General features: G+C 42.4%; 2 protein-coding genes and 1 long non-coding RNA gene across 3 annotated transcripts; 1 reads left to right on the forward strand and 2 right to left on the reverse strand.

Annotated features, from left to right (window-relative positions):
* Window positions 1–7,324: 7,324 nt before the first annotated feature.
* LOC113724105 (uncharacterized) lies at window positions 7,325–8,356 on the reverse strand. The gene has a single exon (XM_027247044.2). The coding sequence runs from the start codon at window positions 8,354–8,356 to the stop codon at window positions 7,325–7,327; it is 1,032 nt and encodes a 343-aa protein (XP_027102845.2).
* A 2,345-nt stretch (window positions 8,357–10,701) lies between these two features.
* Window positions 10,702–13,259, forward strand: LOC113726952 (uncharacterized). Its single transcript, XR_011839274.1, has 2 exons — window positions 10,702–11,008; window positions 12,920–13,259. It is a non-coding gene; the product is annotated as an uncharacterized lncRNA (long non-coding RNA).
* Window positions 13,260–13,720: 461 nt separating this feature from the next.
* LOC113726951 (uncharacterized) lies at window positions 13,721–17,527 on the reverse strand. Its single transcript, XM_027250873.2, has 3 exons — window positions 17,314–17,527; window positions 14,251–14,358; window positions 13,721–14,124 (listed from the first exon to the last, which is right to left on the reverse strand). Exons 1-3 carry the CDS (start codon window positions 17,398–17,400, stop codon window positions 13,915–13,917), a joined length of 405 nt encoding a protein of 134 aa, XP_027106674.1. The 5' UTR covers window positions 17,401–17,527; the 3' UTR covers window positions 13,721–13,914.
* Between the last annotated feature and the right edge of the window lie 4,738 nt (window positions 17,528–22,265).

The raw sequence follows: 22,265 nt of genomic DNA on the forward strand, positions 1-22,265 counted from the left end.
GCATCTTTTCACCGTTTCATTTTTTACCAAAATTTGAAATCACTTCAGAGCTCTGTTCCGGTGTCTTTTCACTTCGGCGATCCTACTAGACCACATCTTCTTCAGTAATTTCTCCAACCCACATCTCCTAAGTAAGTCCACTTCTTTTCCTGTACTAATGGTTAGAACAGCTCGTACACACAAAGAAACAGTAAGACCCGACTTCATCGAGGCAGAGAGGCCCGACCCCTCCGAAAAGAGAACAGCGACTGAAGTCGAGGGAGGAGGTGCCGAGGCGTCTCACCGAGCCGAGGGTTCACACCAGGCAGAAACGTCTCATCGGGCCAGGACTCCGGAGGAACAGCTCGAGGAAATCGAGGTCGAACCCGAGGTCCTGTACAATGACGACCTCGGGAATGAGGTCCCGAGGGACGAGGGTGTTCAAGAACCTTTCACTCTTCCGAACGTGGCAACGCTCAACTACGGCCAGATGCCGAGTTTCAGCAGTAGCATGGGGCAAGCCTCCGTAGCCGAGGTGGTCCGTAAGTACCCCTGGAGGAAGGACTACAGCATTTATGTACCCCAACCACAACAGTCAGCCGCCCTGCCACCGAAGGATAGGGTGGCTATCTATGTAGACCAACTGGAGGCCGGGTTCAGAGTGCTAACAATGAGATTTCTTCGTGACTGCCTTAGGTATTGGGGGGTGAGAATCACTCAACTCACCCCTAACGCGATTCGCGTTCTTGTCGGCTTCCAGTTGCTCTGCCGACATCAAAAGATAGAGCCCACGGTCAACCTCTTCCGCCGATGTTACTCGCTTAAGAACAGCGGGAGTGAGAAGGGCTGGTTCTACTTCGGAAATAAGGTTCCGAAGTTGGTGTATGATGCCCCGAGTTCAATAAAGGAGTGGAAAAGAAACTTCATTTTCGTCCCGGCCGAGAACTTTCCTCGGGGGTTCTGGTGAAGGCCTCCCACCTCGGTAAAAGAAACCTCCCAGGGCAAGTGGGAGGAACACAACCTCAAGAAACTATTGGGGTCGGGTCTCAGAATTAATTGTTGGGACTTCCCTGAAAGGGTACTCGTGGAAGGCGGGCTCAGTCGAGCCTTAATCAGCTCGGATCATTCTATCTTATTCTCTTCTAGGCTCTAGAGACCATGTACTTTTCCATTTCCCTCCTTTGTTTATCTTTCTTGAATTCTAACTGACTCTGTTTCATTCTTTGCAGTGGTGAAGGTTTCTGACATGATCATTTCGGGAGGGCTCGAGGTGGTGAAGAGGGCAGCTAAGAAGCGCAAGGATTCCGCTGAACCCTCCACCAGACCGGCTAAGAAAATCACTACGGCAACGGGCGATTGCGAGCCCGCCGTGGTGATCATAGGCGACGGCTCACACACCTCGGGCGCACGAGGGAAGTCCAAATCTTCTGCCATTCCTGTGGGAGTTCCTTCCCGTGGAGTGACTATAGCCTCTCCACCTCGGGGTCGAGCGGCAGCCATCACCCCGGAGAACCCCGTCACGGGGTCTTCATTGTTCAACCTCCACCATATGCCTTCTGTAGCGGCCGGGGAGGACAAGAGGCACTCCGGCGCACAGTACTGTCCGGAGTGGGATATAAACGTAAACGACCGATGCAAAGATCCCCGAGTCGCACACGAGCTCCTGGTGCATTCAATTCTACCCCGGGACAATACTTACACCAGGAAACTCTCTCCCGCCGAGCTGATGCAGAGCGCCTCGGTCTCCTGAGCTTCCACCACGGCGTTCTTGGTTGAAATGCACCAACGCTTTGGGCACTTCATACAGACGTATGAATCACCTGCTGAGCTCCAGAAGAAGATCGCCGATCTGGAAGAGAGGCTGAGGACCACTGAGCTGGAGCGAGACAAGGCTGAGCTTGCAAAGAAGAAGGCCGAAATCGCAAACAACTCCCTGATTACTGCCCTCGATGAGGAGAGAGGAAGATGGGCTCAAGAAGAACAGTCGGCCAAGAAGGCCATAGACAAGGCCGGGGTTACTGCTGTGGAGGCCTTCCGGAAGTCGGAGGCTTTCACCCGCGACCTCGGCGAGCTTATCCTACCGAGTTACATGTTCGGCTACACATCGGCTGTCCACGATGCGACGCCCTTTCTCTCTTCTGAGCAGTTGGAGTCCCTTCAGAACGCTCCTTATTACAACGAAGATGCCAAGGAATTGTGCGACCGCATGGCCGAGGGCATCTAGGGCTGTCAACGGTTCGGGTCTGGACCCGGATCCGAATCGGACCCGTCAATATTTTTCGGGTATGAATAAATATATAGAACCGCGACCCGGACCCGGATTCGAACCCATTTTATCTAACAGAAAAACGGGTCGAATACGGGATATATCATTTCGACCCGTATTAGACCCGACCCGTTTTAATTAATTAATAATTAGAAAAATATACCAATCTATCTATCAAAAATCACCAAAAGACATACACCTTCTTTCATTTCCCCAATTTTTCGAACCCTAATGCCCTAGCCGCACATCTCCCTCTCACTCTCTTTTCTCTTTTGCTGTGCCTCCGCCCTCCGCCAGTCCGCCGTGGAACAGGCGAAGCCAAATCCATTTCTGACGCCTACGCTGATGGTTGCAGCTCCAAAGAAGCCCAGCTCTTCTAGGCTTCTAGCAGTTTCTGTTTTGCTGCCTCCGCCAGTCCGCCGTGAAACCCGCGACGCTCTCTCCATCTCTGACGCCTGACGGTTGTAGCTCCAAAGAAGCCCAGCTCTTCCAGGCTTCAAGTAGCCAAGCTCTCTTTCTCACAGTCACATGTAAGCTCCGTAGATGCTCCTCGTCTAGTAAGCCTTACGGCTTATGGTTTAAGCTATAAAAGTTGAGCACGGAATTCTGGATTGTTTGGTCCTCGTGTCACTGATTCAATCAGAAGCACTTATAGCAATTCTAGACTGGTCATCTTGTTTGTCCGCAGTAATTAATTTACCCAAATGTGGCAGATTTCTATTTCGGCAATAAAAAAAAAAGATTTTTATTTGGAGTAAATTTTTGGATTAATTGCATTTTGCACTCCTCCACTATGTGTGGATTGCATTTTGCATCTTCAACTATGTGAACTCATTATTATTTTGCATTTTGCAGTGAGCTATGTGAAACTCGAAATTTTCATTTTTTTTTTAAATCTCTAAAATTTTATTTCAATACGACAAGATTAGTTTAATTGGTCTAATTATGTGAGATCCTGTTGGGCCACGCTTTCTTTGTAGTTCACTTCTGAAACCTCTCAGAGTAAATTTACTTCCTTCACATAAATTGGCATTGGCCGTATGCCTCAGTTTGCAAACATTAAACGAACTTGTATCCTACTTTTGAATGCTTGAGGAAGCAAAATGCTGTTTCTTTCTCCCAACCCTTGGCTAAGATTTAATGATGATTGAAGTTAAATAATCTGGCCAGCTGCCTAACATTTTTAGTGAAATATTCTGCTTGAATTGGAATCTTACCGGACCCGGACCCGGGACCCGGCGGGTGCGGTTCCGGGAGACAGATTAAGAGACCCGTCGGGTATTTGGGTCGGATCCGAAATTAATACAGTGTGACGGGTCCGGGTTCGGATCTATCAATTCCGGCCCGTACCCGGCCCGTTGACAGGCCTAAGGGCATCCAGGCTGGAAAGGACCTAGGCGAGGTCCGAGCTGATTTCAACAAGTGGCTCCAGGAGTTCGAATTAGATGGCGAGGGCAGTAAAGGGAACCAGGCCGGCAGGGGAGCTGAAGGACAACAAGACGCCGAGGCGGAAGGTGAAACCATGGGAGGTCAGCAAGGCGCCGAGGCGGGGGGGGAGACCATGGGAGGTCGGGACCCTGGAGCAGGGAGTGCTTAGAAGCACTTGCTTTGTAATAGAGGGCTGAGATCGTAGATAACCTCGATTTTTTTCCTTTCGCACTTCAATAAAGTTGACTTTTTGTTCTTGCACATTTTTGCCTTCTTTTTGATTGAGTTCAGTTTTCTTCTCTTGACTACTGCTTTGTCCCCTTATTTTTCACTTGTAATGGAATGAGACTAAGTGGGAAATAACTTAAAACTTAAGATTGAAAATACGTACCCTTCAAGGGTAATACATTTTGAGATTTTCGGCATACCAAGTTCGGGGCACCCGAGACCCGTCTCGATATGCCAATTTACAATATCCATTTTGGCTGGACTCGACAACACGGTATGGTTCCTCCCACTTGGGATTTAATTTTCCCTGAGGTTCAGCTCGGCTGACTGAGTTCTTCCGAAGAACGAGGTCTCCCGGATTGAATCGCAAGTGCTTGACCCGGGCATTGTAGTAGCCAGTTAGGATATTTTTATAAATGGCGACCTTGGCTGCGGCCATATCGCGCTTCTCTTCGGCAAAGTCGAGGTCAACTCGCCGCTCCTATTCGTTGACCTCAGCGGTGTACGCAGCTATCCGCGGGTTGGGAGTGATGAATTCGGCTGGGACGACAGCCTCGGACCCATAAGTTAGGGAAAACGGGGTCTCTTGGGTTGCTGACCTCGGCGTAGTCCGGTAGGACCACAGCACGCTGGGGAGCTCTTCCATTCACGACGATCCAGGAGCCTGGTCTTGAAGCCATGGAGGAGAGTTCGATTGAAGTTTTCAACTTGTCCATTTGCCTGAGGGTGTCCAACCGAGGTGAAATGCTGTTTCATCTCCAAGTTTTCACACCATGCCTTGAAAGGATTATCCGCGAATTGCCTGCCATTATCCGAGATGACCACCCGGGGCAGGCCGAAGCGACAGACCACACTCTTCCAAAAGAATTTTTGAACAACGGCTCCAGTGATGCTTCTCAGAGACTCGGCTTCAACCCATTTGGTGAAATAGTCCACGGCCGCAACCACGTAGGCATAATTACCTAGAACCCTGGAGAATGGATCAATGATATCAGTTCCCCACTGCTCGAAGGGCTATGGCGAGGTAATAGGGATCATGAGGTTGGTCGGCTGGTGGTGCTCAGGGGAGTGGTGCTGACAAGAAGGGCAGTTAAGGACCATGACTTGGGCATCTACCCTCATGGTGGGCCAGAAATACCCAAGTAATAAGGATTTCTTAACGAGCATCCTGTAGCCGACGTGAGCACTACAGAGTCTCTCGTGTATGTCTTGTAGGATCCTTTCGCCTTCTTCCGACGTAATGCACCGCAGCCAAGGGCCGAGGTAAGACCTCTTGTACAAGAGGTCTTGTCGAAGGGTGTACCGACCTGCTTTACGTTGAAACTTCCTCGACTCTGCTCGGTCCTCGGGAAGTTCATCTCGGCTGAGAAAGCGAACTAACGGCCCCATCCAGGTGTCCCCAGAGTTAACGGGGTATACTACTTCTCCTTCGTACCCCGGCTTGGCTAGGACCTCTACGAGGACCGTCTTGTTCAGGTCAGAAAATGAGGTAGAAGCGAGTCGGGAGAGGGCATCAGCTCTCCTATTTTGTGACCGCGGTATCTTTTGGATTTCAAAAGACTCAAAGTGTGCCACCAGCTGGAGGACCTTGGAGAGGTAACGATGCATCACCTCCTCCCTGGCCTCGTATTCGCCTAATATTTGACACACGATGAGTTGAGAGTCACTATAGACCAAGATATGCGAGGCCCCGAGTTTACGAGCTAGCTGCAGGCCGGCAATGACAGCCTCGTATTCGGCTTCATTATTAGAGGCGACGAAGTCGAATCTCAAGGCGTATGAGCACACCTCTCCCTGGGGGTCTTCGAGAAGTAAGCCTGCTCCATTACCCTCACTATTGGACGAACCGTCCACACGCAAGGTCCAGCGTTGATGTTCGGCGGTGGACGAGGTGGTAACCTGGGTAGTAGCTGGGATGGCTTCGTTCGCCTCATCAAAAGTAAGTTCGGCAAGGAAGTCCGCGAGAGCCTGAGCTTTGATTGCCGTGCGAGGCTCGTAAGATAAATCGTACTCCCCCAACTCGATGGCCCACTTGGTAAGGCGTCCGGAAGCTTCCGGACGTGATAGAACTTGTCTGAGGGGCTGGTCAGTTCTCAAACAAACGTGGTGAGCCAAGAAATAGGGCTTGAGACGGCGGGCTGCGTGGATCAAGGCCAGCACGAGCTTCTCTGCTTGAGTATATCTGGTCTCCGGACCTCTGAGAATTCGGCTGACGTAGTAGATCAGAACTTGTACAACTTTTTCCCGGACCAGCACGGTGCTAACGGCCTCGACCACGGCAAACAGATATAAAAACAACTTATCCCTTGGCTGAGGTGAGGTGAGTGTCGGGAGGTGGTGAAGGTACTCCTTCAATTTCTCGAAGACCTGCTGACATTCCTCGGTCCAAGAGAAACTGTCAGCCTTCTTCAAGACCTTGAAAAAGGGTAACGCCTTGGAAGCTAATTGCGATAGGAATCGGTTCAGGGCGGCTAACCGCCCTGTCAGCCTCTGCACATCGCAAACACACCGAGGTGGAGACATTTCTTGAATCGCTCTCACCTTATCCGGATTTGCTTCGATGCCTCGTCTCGAAACGAGGTATCCCAGAAATTTCTCCGAAGTGACCCCGAAAACACATTTCTTGGGGTTCAACATCATCCGCGTCTTCCGAAGGACATCAAAGACTTCTCTCAGGTCAGAGAGGAAGGAAGAGGTCGTCTGGCTCTTGAGTAAAATGTCATCCACGTAGGCTTCGATATTTCGTCCGATCTGGGATTTGAAGGCTTGGTTGACCAAACGTTGATACGTGGCCCCAACATTCTTTAACCCAAATGGCATGGTGGTGTAACAATATGTTCCTCGATCAGTGTAGAAGGCCATTTTTTCTTGGTCTTCCTGACTCATTCCAATTTGGTGGTACCCCTTGAAGGCGTCGAGAAAGCAGAGGACCTCATAACCCATTGCCGAGTCCACGAGGGTGTCGACTTTGGGCAAGGGGTAGCAGTTCTTGGGACAGGCCTTGTTGAGATCGGTAAAGTCGACGCACATTCTCCAAGCCCCGGTGTCCTTCTTTACCATGACCGGGTTGAACAACCAGGTCGGATACTGAGCCTCCCGAATGATCTTCGCAGGGAGGAGCTTGTCCACTTCTTCACCAACAGCTCGACTGCGCTCAGGGCCGAGGTGCCTTCTTTTCTGTTTGATCGGGCGGATTCGGGGGTCGACGTTCAACTCATGTATCATGAGGTGGTGCGGGACTCCTTGAACCTCCTCTGCGGCCCAAGCGAAGACGTCCCGGTATTCTCTGAGGAGATCCACCATACCTCTTTTAATCGGACTTGGCAATCGGATGCCAACACGAATCGTCTGATCAGGCTTCGTGGGGTCCAAAGGGAGTTCTTCCACCTCATCCCCAGTCTCCAGTCTCGGGATCTTCTCAACTTACTGAGGATCAATGCTATCTATTGAGAGGATATTTGACCTCTTCTCGGGTCTCGTTTCGGAGGCTGATGGGGAGGCCGCTTGTAGAGTGGCGAGGTAACACTCTCGGGCAGCGCAGATGTCGCTGCTGACCTCGACCACCCCCGCAGGAGTAGGAAACTTAAAACTTAGGTGGTTGGTAGAGTATACTGCTCGCAAAGCATTAAGCGCAGGCCGACCTAAGAGTAGATTGTACGGGGAATCGACCTTAACTATTACAAAGTTGACGGGGATGGTCCTGCAGCGGGAGTGACGCCTTACGGTTACCGTCAGAGTCACCATCCTCTCGGGATGCACAATGTGTCCCCCGAACCCTACGAGAGGAGTTCTCACCGGGGTCATGTGCTCCTTTGCTAGTTTAAGCCTCTCAAAGGTGCGGAGGTACTTGACATCCACCGAACTCCCTGGGTCGATGTAGACCTTCTTCACAATGTAGTTGTTGGTGAGCACCTCAATCACCAAAGTTTCATGACTACTAGAAGCAGCTGGAACAGGATCGCTGGGCCCGTAGGAGATCACCTCGGATAGGCGGGAGCTAGACTCGACCTGATTAGGGTTAGCTTGCCTGTAAGTCCTCTTTCGGGAGTTTTGACTATCCCCTCCCGTCGGACCTCCGGCAATGGTGTTGATGACTCCGGCAATGTTGGCCCCATATCCTAACCCTTGACCCGAAGATCCATCTCGGGGAGGCCTCTTTGTCTCTCTAGGATCCTCAGGTGGTCTGCAATTGCTTCTCAAAATTCGTCTTTCATCCCGGCGTTGGTCACCCCGTTTGTCACGTTGATTCTCGTCGCGCGAATGACCTCCACTTCGGCGGATGAACTGCTTGAGGTGTCCTTGCCTGATGAGGTTCTCGATCTCCCTTTTGAGATCATTGCAGTCCTCCGTCTCGTGCCCTATATCTCGATGATATAGGCAGTAGAGGTTCGAGTTCCTTTTATCCCTGCTGCCGGACATCTTAAGAGGTGCCCTCCCGAGGTTGCTCTGTTCCATCACGGACAACACCGGGGATCTAGTGGTGTTCAAAGGAGTCAGCTCAGACTCAGGGATGGACGTCTTCCCTTTGGAAATCCTGTCGAACACGCTGCGGCGGTCTCGGCTGGGACTTTGGAAGCTACTCCCCGTCCCTGCTTCACTTCGGCCAACATCTTTCCCCCTTCAAGGGTCAGCCCTTGAGCGGGTGGTTTGGACCTCCTTCTTCATGCGGTTGAGGTCTTCAACTTGTATGCCCTTCTCGACCTTTAACCACAGCTCGTGGAGAGTGCGGGGATATTTTTTGTGAATCCCCGTGTTGAACACTCCGGAGACGAGCCCATGGGTAAAAGCGGCAATGGTAACCTGCTAATTGGGATCAGATATTTGCACGCTTTTTTCATGGAATCTCTGAACGTACGACCGAAGTGACTCTCCCGGGTTCTGCTGCATGTTCAGCAGGTAAGTCGAGGTTCGGGTCGTAGGTCGGAATGAGATGAACCGATGGAGAAATCTCTCCACTAATTCCCCTAGGGTTGAGATGCTCCTAGGTTCTAATTCTCAGAACCATTTTCGAGCAGTCCCCTGAAGGAATACTGGGAAAGCCCGGCAAATGACGGGGTCAGGGATGCAGTATAAGCGGAAGGCCGAGATGAAGGCGTGAATGTGATTCTCGGGATCATCTCGGCCGTCATAAGACGGTATCGCGGGGAGCTTGAAGTTTGGAGGAAGCCTTTCCTCATTAATGTCATCAGTAAAAGGTGGGGCCCTCATATAATTCACCCCGGGTATTCCCAGGGGCCGAGATTCTTCCTCAGGTCGTCGCCCCAGGAGATCTCGGGAAAAGGCCTTAGTCAGGGAGGCTACCTTGGAGGTGGCCTTGGAGAACGTTCGTTTCGACGCACTCCGGCTTGGGCGCCTCCCATCAGACTCCTCTTCAGATGAACCTTCAGGAGATCCATCTAACTTCCTTTTAGAGGATTCAGCCTTCTGCTTGCCTTGCCTCTTTAAATATCTCCCCAACTCCTCAAAGATGTTGGGGTTCTCAGTTACAAATTCGGCCATACAAGTTAGGGCCTCTTCGTTGGCGGGCTGAGTCCTTGGGGACTCCTGCCCTTCAGAAATATCTTCCTGTTGAGCTGCATTGCTTTGCTCAGCACCTATAGTGAGAGCTTTTCTACTCTTAAAACGCGTAGGTTTCATACTATGATGTCTTCGCCTTCTCACAGACGGCGCCAATTGAAGAGGTGATTTCCGTCCTACTGGAGCGAGTCTTCCGAACTGGAGAAGCATCTTTATCCGGGACTGCTCCTAGGACGAGGTCACCTGCTTAGATTGCCGGAGGGGCTGAATCCCCCGGTGTAATTCCGAACCTTAAGCTAGTTCGGCTTGAAAGAAGCAATAAGGTAGAAGATGAACTTAGTAAAGTTTTACCAGAAATTGGTCCTCCCCTTCCTCAATGGAGGTGTTGGGTATTTATAGGGTACCATTGGGAGAGAGGAACTGTCAACATAGGTCCTCAGAGATTTGACAAGGACATCGTATCAGGTTGATCTGACTGGTCAGTGTGGGAAGCTGCATAAGGGCAGTGGTCAGATACGGAGGGCAGGTGTCAGAGCAGCTTTTTATCATTCCAATGACCTGTGTCAGACGCCCTTTCCCGCCCTCAGTAGTTGTTTATTATTCTGGTGTCATTTCGGCGTATGACCCGAAGTTCTTAGCCGAAGTGGTAAAATAGGTTGCATTCGCGTTGGTATTCAACTTGCCGATGTGGGGTTTCAGGAGACCACACAGGATAGGGCCTCAGACTGGCCGAGCCGAAATGGCCGCCCTCATGGAGCGTTAGCAAATTTTTATTTTTTTAAAAAATTAGACTGGCTGCCATAGTAAACTTTCCACCGTAGACGTAACCTATTGTTCAATTCAGAGAATGGAGAATTCGGCATCAGTCACCAACCCCAAAGGTCTGGCTGGCTGATTCACTAGCTTTCCAGGTTTGCATTGGCCAAAAACTGCAGAAGGGCAGGCATGATAAACTGATAGATTTCTTTTTTCTTACTGCTTTTGTGTATATGATAAGACATCATTACTGTTATGATTATATTATAAGAGTATGGTTAATGAACCTTGCTGTTTTCTTGATTTCTTTTTATTTAGCTACTTGCAAGACAGCTGGAGGGGCATGCAAATGTGACTGATGCTTCAGAACGAGTTCGGCAAATTGTTTTTTTTTAAAACAATTTGACTGGCTGCCGGGCTCTCTTTGCCCAGCAGCTAGCTTTTTTTTAGACCTTGTCGGCTACCGGGCATCGTCAGCCCGGTAGCCGACAGCTTTTTAAAAAAAAAAAAATTTCCGCTGTAGCAGTGTCAAAAGTAAAAAAAAAAATATTTGATGAAGTTTGGGTGGTCCGGCACCAATAGATATTTGTACTAGAAGCTTGTCAGATCGGTATATGTCCGAATTTTTTTTTTTCTCGACCATAATCTGAGTAATTCGCCCCATTTTTCAAGCTCAAAAGTTTTCCGTATCCATTTCGCTAAAATGAATTGCTCTGCCCGACTATCTAAATCTATTCGAGGTTTCTACTGCTCCAGTGTTAGATTCGATACTGTTCCCTGCATCCATTTCCTCCATTTTCGTCAATATGCTCCACCTACCTATGTCAACTTCAGGTGCACTTCTGTCACTCTAAAAAATATTGACTTGGGAAGATTTGATGCCATTTGGGTAGTTTTTATTTTAGTTATTTTATTGTGTTTCAAGAAATAGATGCATGTATGTCTTGTGAAAGTTCAAGGCTTTTTTTAGTATACTACAAAATTTTTTTAAAACAAATAAAATAAAATTTTGTTTGTAGGATATAATACGAGGATACTAGTCAAAATCATGTTGAAAATAGGCAGAAAAGTGCAATATGAGGATGTAGTGGAAAGGCGTAATCTTTGACAGAAAAACTGTGATTAGACGAAATCAACCTGTTGGTGGGGTAACTAGACAGGAATACTCTAGCCTGTGCTTTGTGTATGCGTTGCTGCTTTGTTTTTAGAATGTGTGGCTGGTCCTGAGCTGAGATTTAGTGTGAAAAGGTGCATTTGTTAACCCTAAAGTTACCATATAAATTCGCTAGATTATATGGTGGGAAATGTGGTTTTAAGGATAAGGGGTTAAGCTGGCTGGGCACTTGGGCTTGAGTTCTTGAAAAAATGAAAGCAGAGGCACCAGGGAAATTGTCTCTCCTCTACCTCCTAATTGGTCCATCTGTGTTTCTTTAAGAGGAAAGAAACCGAAAAATGCCAACTGATTTAGATTTATTCAAGAATCTGGCACTTTAATTTTTCTCCTGCCATCTTGTTGGAGGAGAGATAGATTAGGTCACGTTCTTATAGCAAAGGACGGACTGGAATGCATGAATTCTGGGAAGCACTGCTATTCTTGAGAACCTGGAGTAGGAAGGATTTGGGTTCGCATCAATTTCTGGGAAGTCAACTTAAAGTCGATTCTCATAAGTCAGACTTTAAAATCAATTTTCAAGACATCAACTTCCATGTTTTTGGAAGACTTATGTTATTTTTCTCTTATTTTGAATGAAACAAGTGATATTTCAGTAAATAGCCCTTACGCTCAGTTTTGATATGTATGAGGTGATACATTTGACCTCATATCTGATTGCAGATATGTGTCAATTATCTTTCTACTTTGCGAAGCTGTTAAGTTATAGAATCAAGCAATTTGCTCAAGAAACATTGTGTAGAGGTACAATGATAACAAAGGATTACCTAAAGCAGTAGCTGCAGATGACTAATGAGAGCCAAATTTTGATGCAATGTATACCAAATATTGCTTCTCTCATGCTGAGTATGTTATTCTGAAACAAAAATATTGGTCATACTTTGGTGATTAAATACCATGGAGAAGGTTATTAATAGCTTGGGTTGTTTTAGATAATTGATTAGTCTGTTTCATGCACTCCCAAACTATAAATAGCAAGAGACCATGGAATTTTGGGGGGTGAAGTTGACATGCTGTGTTCTGAGGTTTTGAAAATGATCAAGCATGCTAGTGTATACAACATTAAGATGGAAAGTGATGTGGGATGCTGTCGAAATTTTGAGTATCTTGAACAATCCTTTTAAACGCTATGATTTTTGAATAAATTGTGGCAGCATTGTGTCTGTGGCCTACTTAAGAGTTTGTATTGCGTGTTCTTGAGTTATTCAAGGAGTTGGACTTATGTAACAATATCTCGTAGTTATTATGTATCAAGGGTTCATTGTAGATTAAAAGCAGTTCTATTTAGCAGCTTCCGCACTTCTTTTCAGTTTCTCCAGGTCCATTTCTCGGGCAAAGTTGAAATATTTCAATTTAAACATTCAGTGTTGATTGATAGCCAATAAGTATATAGTTAAGTATTTTTTTTGTATGAAAGAGGTGGAGGACTTGAAAAAACTGTTACTAAGGCGCATAAGTGTTTTTCAATTCGCTTTCTGTAGAAGTGTCCTGCTATGCTTTTAGTCTACTTGATATTCTTCTAAATTTGATCATATTGCAGAAACAGTAACTAGCTACATTGTAACTGTATTCAGGTTGAAGAATTCTGTAACATTGAAATTACTTCCTACGTGTGCATCAAAGACAAATTCCTCAGAAGGATCTGATAGGAAGAATGGCGAAACTGCCCAAGGCCCTCCATTCCTGACCATTTTGGCTGGTTTCCTTGTATTTTTCGTTCTATGTTGGATCATTGGATCTATTGTACTGTGGCTCATTGGTCTATCTGTCCGTGCACCTCCATCCAAATGACATCAAATTTGTACTCTCTGTAGGCAACTTTGTTCAATAGCTAGGTTCACTTTTCTTGACCATCGCATGTGGAATCCAATATGTTCTATTTCCAAGCATGAAATCATAGAATCCCTTTAACAAGCTGTTCATATTCGCAAAGTGTAATGCAATTCACTCTGGAGACTTTGGCTGGCATTGAAGCATCAAAAGTTTACTTCTTCAACCAGACCACTGATGAAAGCCCCCTTTTACTCTTAGCTTCTCAGCATGTTCTGATAATTCTTTTCTTCAGCAGTGCTCATTTCATGCCACCATTTTTTCTGGTCAAAAACATCAGGGATCTAGATCAGATTGAATATGAGTTGCCATTATCACACAGAGAACTCTACCACTGCCACTTCAATCCCTCTTTAATCTTCAATAACTAGAACAGTCACCCTTTCCTATTCCTCACCAGTTTTTGTGAAATTGGAAAGCATTCCCTACCCAGCTTACCCAATACACTCGTCATCATTTTGTTTATTCGTCATGATTTAAGTTGCCGATAAGCATGATTAAGTGAACCAAGTGTAGCAAGGGGGCTTCTCTCTGAAGGATGGAAATGCCCAAGCAACAAGAATAAGAACCATGTAATACCCGTTGCTGAAAATTGAAATGCACCATGCCACAACCTTTCGTGGGATGGGGGATGTTTACTATCTCTTCTAATTAACAAGGTAATTAATAAAATTAAAATTTCTCAAAGAGTTATACAATTTTCTACCAAAATATTAAAACAACAATCTAAATTACAAATCTATTTGGAATCTTTTCCTTGCACTTCATGATTATCATCTGCAAAAGTAGCTGTAAAATTACGTCTTTCATTGGAATTTGCTGTGATGACTGGCATCCACACATCAGCTGTACTACTCAGGAGAGATCGCACCTCTGGATCTGAGGATATCATTTTGTCAACATCATCCAGTTTTGAGGACAGTTTATCCAGCTCCTTTGCTATTTCAATCTAAATAAAAACACAATAAACCAACAGAGGTGAATAAAACAGTAAAAGCATACTGCTGAGAGCTGTGAAACAATCAATCTTGTCTTCAAAGCATTTAGTTGGCTGGAAAACGGCCTTAAAGACTACCTCATCAAGATCTTGCGCAGATTTTGAAGGGACTTTAGTAACCTCCGATCCCAAGGCTTCAATCTTGGCACGTAATTCTACTTCCTCTTGATTGGTTAATGATTCAACCTGTAAAAGTTTGTCATTAATGATCTTAGACAGAACAGAATACATCTCAGCTGAATCCCATTACCAAAAGAGAAGTGCCCAACTCACAAATAAACTGTGCTAACACAGTTTACCAACTGAAATGTCAAGAAACAAATTAGGTAGGAAGAGATTATGACCCAATAACAGTCAAAGGCATCTTAGTATGCTGCATCTGAATTTGAGTCATGAGTTAGTAAAATTTGTTGAAGCAATTTTTACTTATGTATGGTTTTATCCTTCCTAAAAAGTTGTTCTCAAACACATCCTACACAGAAGAAAAGGTTTATTATGGTATACACCCTTGGTTAAGAACTTCTCAAAGAGCTGGCTAGCTAATCATGAGCTACAAGAGGAGAAAAAAATGGTGGTGATCCATAGCAGGATTCTTAATCAGATATTTTAGCCAGCAATAACGGGTTGCACCTCACTTCCCTCCCAATCTCTCTCTTCTTCTTGTCAAGATGAAGCAATAGACCAGCTTCTTTTCATATTTATAACCTTCCTTCAGATGGGGATGGGGTTGTTGGATGGTCATTAAATCACTTTAGTAACCCAAAGGAACCATTTCTAAGATGCAAAATGGCTTTAAAGGTATGAATTTTGGGCTCATACTTTCATTCAAACCAATTTAATAATAAAATAATTCCTACCTTACTCCAATAAAGAAGTGAATTTTGGTTAAGGTATCAAAGCTATGCAGGTCATGGATGGACAGTAAAACAATCGATAACATTTTAAATTTCTATATACTTGTGACTGAAAACCTATGTATACCCTGCAAAAAAGAAGTTCTTGGTTTAAACTTTTGCACATAAAACCCTGAACCTGCAGATAGGAACATAATGCCTCTTCAATCTTCACTACAACATATACCTTTGAATCAGTTAATAATTACAGCAATGGCAATTACAAATATTTATATCTCAGTACCCTCCTTCACCAAATTGGAGATTTTAGACCTTAAAGTCCAAAGTGCTACTCAAACCTGGTAGCACCCAATAACCAATCCGAAAATAAGTACTATTAAGCATATCCATACTTGGAAATGTCAAGTGTTTACCCGAATTACCAAGAAGCAGAAGAAGTGCTAAAGTCAAAAATGTTGAAGGCTAAGCTGGATGCAGTATGTGCAGAAAAAGAACGTATAGTATGAAAGGGCAGAAATAGCTAAGTTCTTTGCAGGATATCGCTTCTTTCTCTATCAGTCCCAATAATTCAACAAGAGCACAATCTGAACCAAGCTATAACCTCCCAGTCCTTTGTGAAGTATAGCTCCCTAAGTTAAATAGAAAAGTGCAGCTCCTGTCAGGCTTTGCTTCTTTTCGTTTCACTTAAAAGACCATCTCAACAATGTATACGTTCCCCAAAATGTGTCCCCATTAAGCTTACTACAACAATAAAACAGACTCTGCAAACTCCAGTAATGGGAGAGTCAAGTAATATGTGAATTGCAAAAATTGCTCCTTAAGCTCGAGAGAAATCTAGCCACCAAAACAGCATTTCTCAACGTGAGGCACACTACAGATATCCATCCAGCAATGCAACAAATCAACACATTTTCTTTCGTTTACCATTTTACATGTAGATTACCAACGAAAGGGCTGCTAATACCTTCCCATCAAATAGAATATGCAAACAAACTCACTGTTGCCTTGCTGGCCTACAGGATTCCTAAACCGTTCTACTCGATCAGAAAGACACCCATAAAAGATCACATTTGTAAGAAAGGTGAACCCTTCAACATCACTTGACAAAATAAGTACTTAGAGATCTAACCTTCCTAGGTGCACCTACTTTGGTTGATTGCTCAATATCATTTTCAATCTTGGTCTTGTCTGTATCAGAAAATTGAGTGCTGAGGAAGCAAAAATAGAATGAAGAAACCAGTGCTAGTTCCCACTTCTAATTTGTGTGCCTTGTTAAAATGTAGAGACTAGAGAACATAGTAACTCGTTCTTCAAATATTCTTTCTATACAGTAGTTTTATACAAGTTACATATCTAACCAGAAACTTACTGATAGACTTTGGATCAATGGCAGTGTTGGAGAAGTAAAAAGAAACACTTGTGTGGGTATACAACATATGGCTAGAGCGGCATCAAACACACTTTCCTCCATAGTGAAAAACTACAGACGTGACAATTTCAAAAATCATGCCCATAAATCCATTCCTAACTGAGTCTTTGGACAGCACTCCAAATTCAAAGCATGAATGGCAGCATAAGGTGACACGGGGAATTTATTCAGAAAATATCTTCTGTTTTGGATGAGCTGTGTTTAAAAGACTAATAGTCATCTTAAATGAATCAAGAACTTATTTTTATCTTTTTTCTCAAGGAAGAACTTAATAAAGCACTATACTAACTATCTACATCACCAGCTGAAGGGATATCAACCAACAAGGGCAGCTAAGAATCAAATTAGAATTGGAGCTGGAATTGGATTCACATTCTACTAAAATTGAGCTAAAATTTTGTAGTATACAATTCAAATTCCAGTTCCAAGTATGATAGGCCCTATTTTCCTACAAAATACTTTTCCATTTTCACATCAACTGAAATTCTCTCAAGGAACCAAACACATCATCTCCTTCTTTTAAGTTATTCGACTTACATGCAGGATTCAATCCTCAATGTCTCATTTCCTCCCTTCTCCTCCCCTCCTAAAAGCTCGGAAAAAGAATATACATCCAAGACGTACAAAAACGAAAAAATCTTGATTACACAAACAGAAAAGGAAAAAGGAAAAATGACAACAGAGCCTATTCAGAAAAATCCAGAATCAAGCAATCAAGAAAAACCAATAAAAGAACTTAAAATTGACGTTGACCAAAAAAATCCCATAAAGAAATCTATCTATCTACCCGAACTCAGATAAGGAATCTTTAAATCCCAAGAAATTATTAATTCCAAGTTCCGTGTAGAATGCAGATACCTGTTGGAGGAGACTGGACAGGAGACCAAAGAGCTGAGCATCAGCAGGAGGAGAAGGTGCTTCTTGTGATGATTTACCTTCTGCCATTTTCGCGATTGCAGAAGATTTCTGGGCAGAATACCCAAGTTTCCTTTTGTGAAAAGCCAAACACGGGCTTGTACAGTTAATGGACAGTTGGAGACCGGAGTACGTGCCCCGGTTAGCTGAATAGTGAATACTCTTGTCTTCATTTTTTTAAATTTCTTTTTCCTCGTGGAAGATTTTTATTCTTTTATTCTTTTTTTTTTTTTTGCCCTTTTGAAAGTTATATCCCCTCTTTTTTTTTTTTTTTTTTTCAACATAAGTAGGAGAACTAGTAGAATTCGAGACCTCTCACTTACGCTCCCTTTCCCCGTACTACTCAACCCAACCCTCCCCCTAAAGTTATACCCTCTCTTAATCCATTTTTTTTTTCTTTTCATCCAATGCCTTTTTTTTTCATAGAAATTGATTATCCACCATCTCGATAGCATAGCAAAATTAGAGAGTAAAAATATACATGTTATAATGAAATTACCTACCTATTTAGTTGTCTACCTTTAATAGATAAAGGACATTTGATTCTTATTATTTTAGCAAATTTGTTAAGCATAATATTTTCAATTGTTTACCTAAATTCTTCGTAGTATTTATGTTTGTGTTTTTATATATGGGAAACAAAACAGAAGAAAGCACATTTTAATTATGACCAATAGGAATAATTACAATTATATGGTCATTTGATGAAGATTTTGATGTTTTCCTCATTAAAAAACTATGCTATAGGAACAAACAAAATTTTGAGTATTTTAGCACTAGCAAAACCAATTGCGTTCTCCAATATTTCTCCAGCTGAAACTAAGGTGAAAATGGTCTTTTTAGAATATAAGAAAAAATTTAAAAAAAAAAAATATAACACTTTCATTTATTTACTTTTAAGCAAAAGATAAGACTGGATATTTCTTGGTGGTTGGGCCTTATCTTTCCTATCAGATTTTTCCTATCAAGTGCAATATGATTGAGCAGGGACGGGTGGCACAATCCCATGAAATTTTTTTGGGTAGAAGTAATTCATTCATTGTTGAAGAAAGTAGAATGAGGTCATTGACAGTAATTGGCCCTGTTAGCCACTTTGGTGGTCCAGTCCAGGAATTGCCAATTGTTTGCTAACTTGGTAGTTTCCTATCCCAATATACAATTTGTTCCAAAAAAAAAATAAAGGAAAATAGATAAAATAAGAATTTTTTTTTAAAAAAAATTATTATTTTCTAGTAGAGAAGTGGGATATAAGAAGCGAGAGGGAGAAGGAGGAAGGCGAATTAGAAATCAGGATCTCTAATTTTGGGACTTCTACCTAATAAAATGAGAAGTAGAGTAAAAGCATATAATATTATTATTATCAAAAAGTGAAACACCTTGGTCTGAAAAGGAAAAAAAGAAAAAAAAAAAAAGCCATCATCTTCTTTTATGGCAACCTAAAGCTCAACCTTTTTTTTTTTTTTTTTTTGTCTTCATATTTTATTCTATTGGTGAGGTGTTGTTCGAGTGGTATATGAAATTAACTAGGTGTTTGAGCACTAAGACATACAGCTGGTGAAATTAAAATTTTGTATCTTGAGCTGGTGAAATTAACTAAAAGTTTGTACTCCTTTATCTTTCAAATGGAAAATACAAAGTCACATGAATCCTTTTTATCTTGAGCTGCTTTATAAGATGACCTTTAAGGCCCTACCAGATTTTATAAAAACAAATAAATGAAGAATTATACATGATAATGACCCGCAATATAATCTCCTCTTTAATAAAGAAAAAGAACACATGAAATATTGACAATGACATACATGGTAACGTGCATCTTAGAGCCCCAAAAAGAAGTCCTTTGAGTCAATGATCAAACAACACACGCAACCAATTAAATTAACACTCAGCGGAAATCAAAAGAATGGTCCAAACGGACATTTCACCAAAAAGAAGTCCCCAAAAAGAAGTCATTTCACCAACACTCAAGTCTTCCAGATCAGTCTCAATTCCCAGAACTACAGAAAAATGTTTGAAAATTTAGTTAGGTTACTTGATGGAATGTCTCTATTATCAGCCAACACAAGTTGATCAGTCCGCAACAACGAATTAATTTCTTTTTCTTTTATAGATATAAAAAAAGTCAAATTCTGCTACTGATGATGATGTAAAGATTGTACTCTGCAAACGGGATTTGGGGCAGGGACGGTCATCAGTATAACCGTCCCTGCACGATTAAGGGTCAAGATTGATTCTCAAAATTTTGTGCGGCTGAGATTATATCATGTAACTCGATTTTCGCGTCAAGTGTGGGGCCCACTACTATCTGTTGTGAAAATACATCCTGTGAAAAAAAAGTTACACGATGTACAAAGAAAGTTACGCCAAGTTGATAATGACTAAAATTGGCAGGGACGATTGCACCTGCAACTAGAAGTGGCAATTTGGATTGAGATCCATTTATCCATCCATATAATCCATAATTAAATGGATAATGGATTATCCATTTATAGTATTGGTTTTAAATGGTTGATCAAATTAAAACCATTAAATTAAATGGATTTATATGGATTATCCACAAAAACCATATATATCCATTTACTTAAAAACCAAATAAAAGAGAGGGAAATGAAATGACTAAAAAAGGAGTCATCCTAAAATTGCAGTTGGGGTGTGAAAAAGCCATCCCCGTGAATGGTAACCAACCCTGAAACTGAATGTTGGGGTTTACTGCTGAACTAATTAATCATTCCTTTGTTTCTTCTTCTAGACTCCACAGTACCTGGGATTTCGATTGGCTTTGAAGAGGTCAGGACAAAGGGAACATGCCCTGCTTGGTACACCCATGCACCTGATTACTAGATGTTGAGCTCAAAAGTCATCCGTGGCTTTAGTAGTAGACATTGCAAGTGTTGTGTGAGTACGAATAAAAGCCAGTGTTGGTATTTTTGTAGATACCCTACATACGGTCTATACAGGACTTCTATTGTTTGGGCTAGTTTACAATATATGCCTACTCTGTAATATGTAATATATATATACATATATATATATAATAATAATAATTTCAGATAGTTTTTTAGTGAAATGAAGGTTCATTTTGCTTGAATTTACATCCGTGGTATTTTGTGGCTTGAATTTACAAGAAATGGTAATACAAAAAAAAAGTAACAAAAATATTTAAATGGATTATAAATGGATAATTGGTTTTTATTTAATCCATTTAGATCCATTTATTAAATGGATCTAAATGAATTGGATAAATTTCATCCACTATCCATTAAATCAAAACCAATTATGAACCATTTATTCATATTGCCACCTCTACCTGCAACCGTCCGTGCCCCGAGTCCTCTGCAAACAATCTTTGATTACAGAGACATACTTTAATCTATAGTAATGATTGAAATCGTACGCATCTAAATTTTTTAAACAAAAAAAATTGGATATATATTACCAAATACACTAGAAAATGTGATCATGAGAATCTGCCGACTGCCTTGCTCACTTTGTCATATGCAGTGCTCCTTATCTTGATCCAGACTCCAATATGGAATTTTATGAGCTAATCTTTTGTCCAAGAAATAGGTCGGTTGTGTTCATTGTTTACGAATGGTCTATTTCGGCCCCACAATTTCGGCCCCACTCTAACACTAGGCGAAAGAGACGCGTGAGAGTCAAACCTCTCTCACATCAAAAACCCATTTTGTCTCATCCAGAGTAAATATGACTCTAAACCACCGGGCCAATGGCTCAGTGGCCACCACATCAGGAGGGGCTTAAATTCCTCTTGGATTGTAGGCGAGGGTTCAAATTTTATTTGTAGCGAAAAAAATTTAAGGGTTGTGTCAGAATATTTTTTTGGTTTAATTGAATCTGTATATCCACTAGTCTCCTATCACAGCCTTCTTAGGTTCTCTCTCCCCCTAGATTAGGATGAAATAGATTATCTATATCTATATGTATTCAGGAAGGGATTTTTAGCAGAAACCCTCTCAATGACTTCTAAACTTCTCATTCTTTTTTCTAGATTTTTGTATTTATTTTAATACATAAAATGTAGTAGGTTATAACCCACCTTATCACCCATCAATATTCCCACTATCTTACTCCCACTATCCCACTATCCCACTATCTTAACTCATCCTATAACCATTCCTACAAATTCTCTATTCCCACTATCCCACTATCTCACCCCCACTCTCTCTCATTTTCTTATTTGTTTTTGGTTCTCTATTCATTTTGTAAATGTATTGATTTTGTTTCTTTTATGAGCAGTAGTGGAAGATATTATGTGCAGAGACTTTAGCAGAACTCAACCTTCTTGTGGAGAATTGGAAATATATTCTTGCCAACTTAATTTTTCAGGTCAGTCCCCTCTACCTTTTAAGTATGTTTTGCTTTTGCTTTGCTTTTTGTCATGAATGATATTGCATTGATTTCCTGATCATCCATTATTTCTGAAAATTTTTTACAAAATCCTATGAACGATTGTTTGCTTATTGTTACACTGTAAAGCAAAGATAGTCAATAGTGGGATAAAGTATAAACACAAAATCACAATCGCATTTCTAACATAAGGTATTGCTTGCTTATATAATTGCGAATGGTATAGATTCATGATTGAGGGTTTTACTATTTCTAACATAAATTGTATATTATAAAAATTTATTTGTTTGTATTACTGAAATTTTTTTAATTATTTTTTATTGCACATTTATCACATAAAAAAGGTGTTACGATAGTTATTTTCATAATTTTATTCCAAAAATGATCGTGCATGAAATAAAAAAAATATTTTTTTGATAATAAAAAATAATTAAAAATGATTTATAATTAGAGAAAAACAATTCAGATACTACTAATAACTAAGGCACTATACGCCCATTATTAAAATTGGATTAATTTTTAATTTT

The sequence above is a fragment of the Coffea arabica genome, chromosome 2c, assembly GCF_036785885.1.
Source record: "Coffea arabica cultivar ET-39 chromosome 2c, Coffea Arabica ET-39 HiFi, whole genome shotgun sequence".
Lineage (NCBI taxonomy): Eukaryota > Viridiplantae > Streptophyta > Magnoliopsida > Gentianales > Rubiaceae > Coffea > Coffea arabica.

What these genes read in the sequence shown, in the direction of transcription:
- LOC113724105 (XM_027247044.2), bottom strand. Translation starts at nt 8,356, where the DNA reads ATGGAACAGAGCAACCTCGGGAGGGCACCTCTTAAGATGTCCGGCAGC.
- LOC113726951 (XM_027250873.2), bottom strand. Translation starts at nt 17,400, where the DNA reads ATGGCAGAAGGTAAATCATCACAAGAAGCACCTTCTCCTCCTGCTGAT. An exon ending in TGTCCAGTCTCCTCCAACAG is followed by an intron (nt 14,359 to 17,313) that starts GTATCTGCATTC and finishes AAACTTTTACAG; the next exon opens with GTTGAATCATTAACCAATCA. An exon ending in CTGCGCAAGATCTTGATGAG is followed by an intron (nt 14,125 to 14,250) that starts GTAGTCTTTAAG and finishes GTTTTTATTTAG; the next exon opens with ATTGAAATAGCAAAGGAGCT.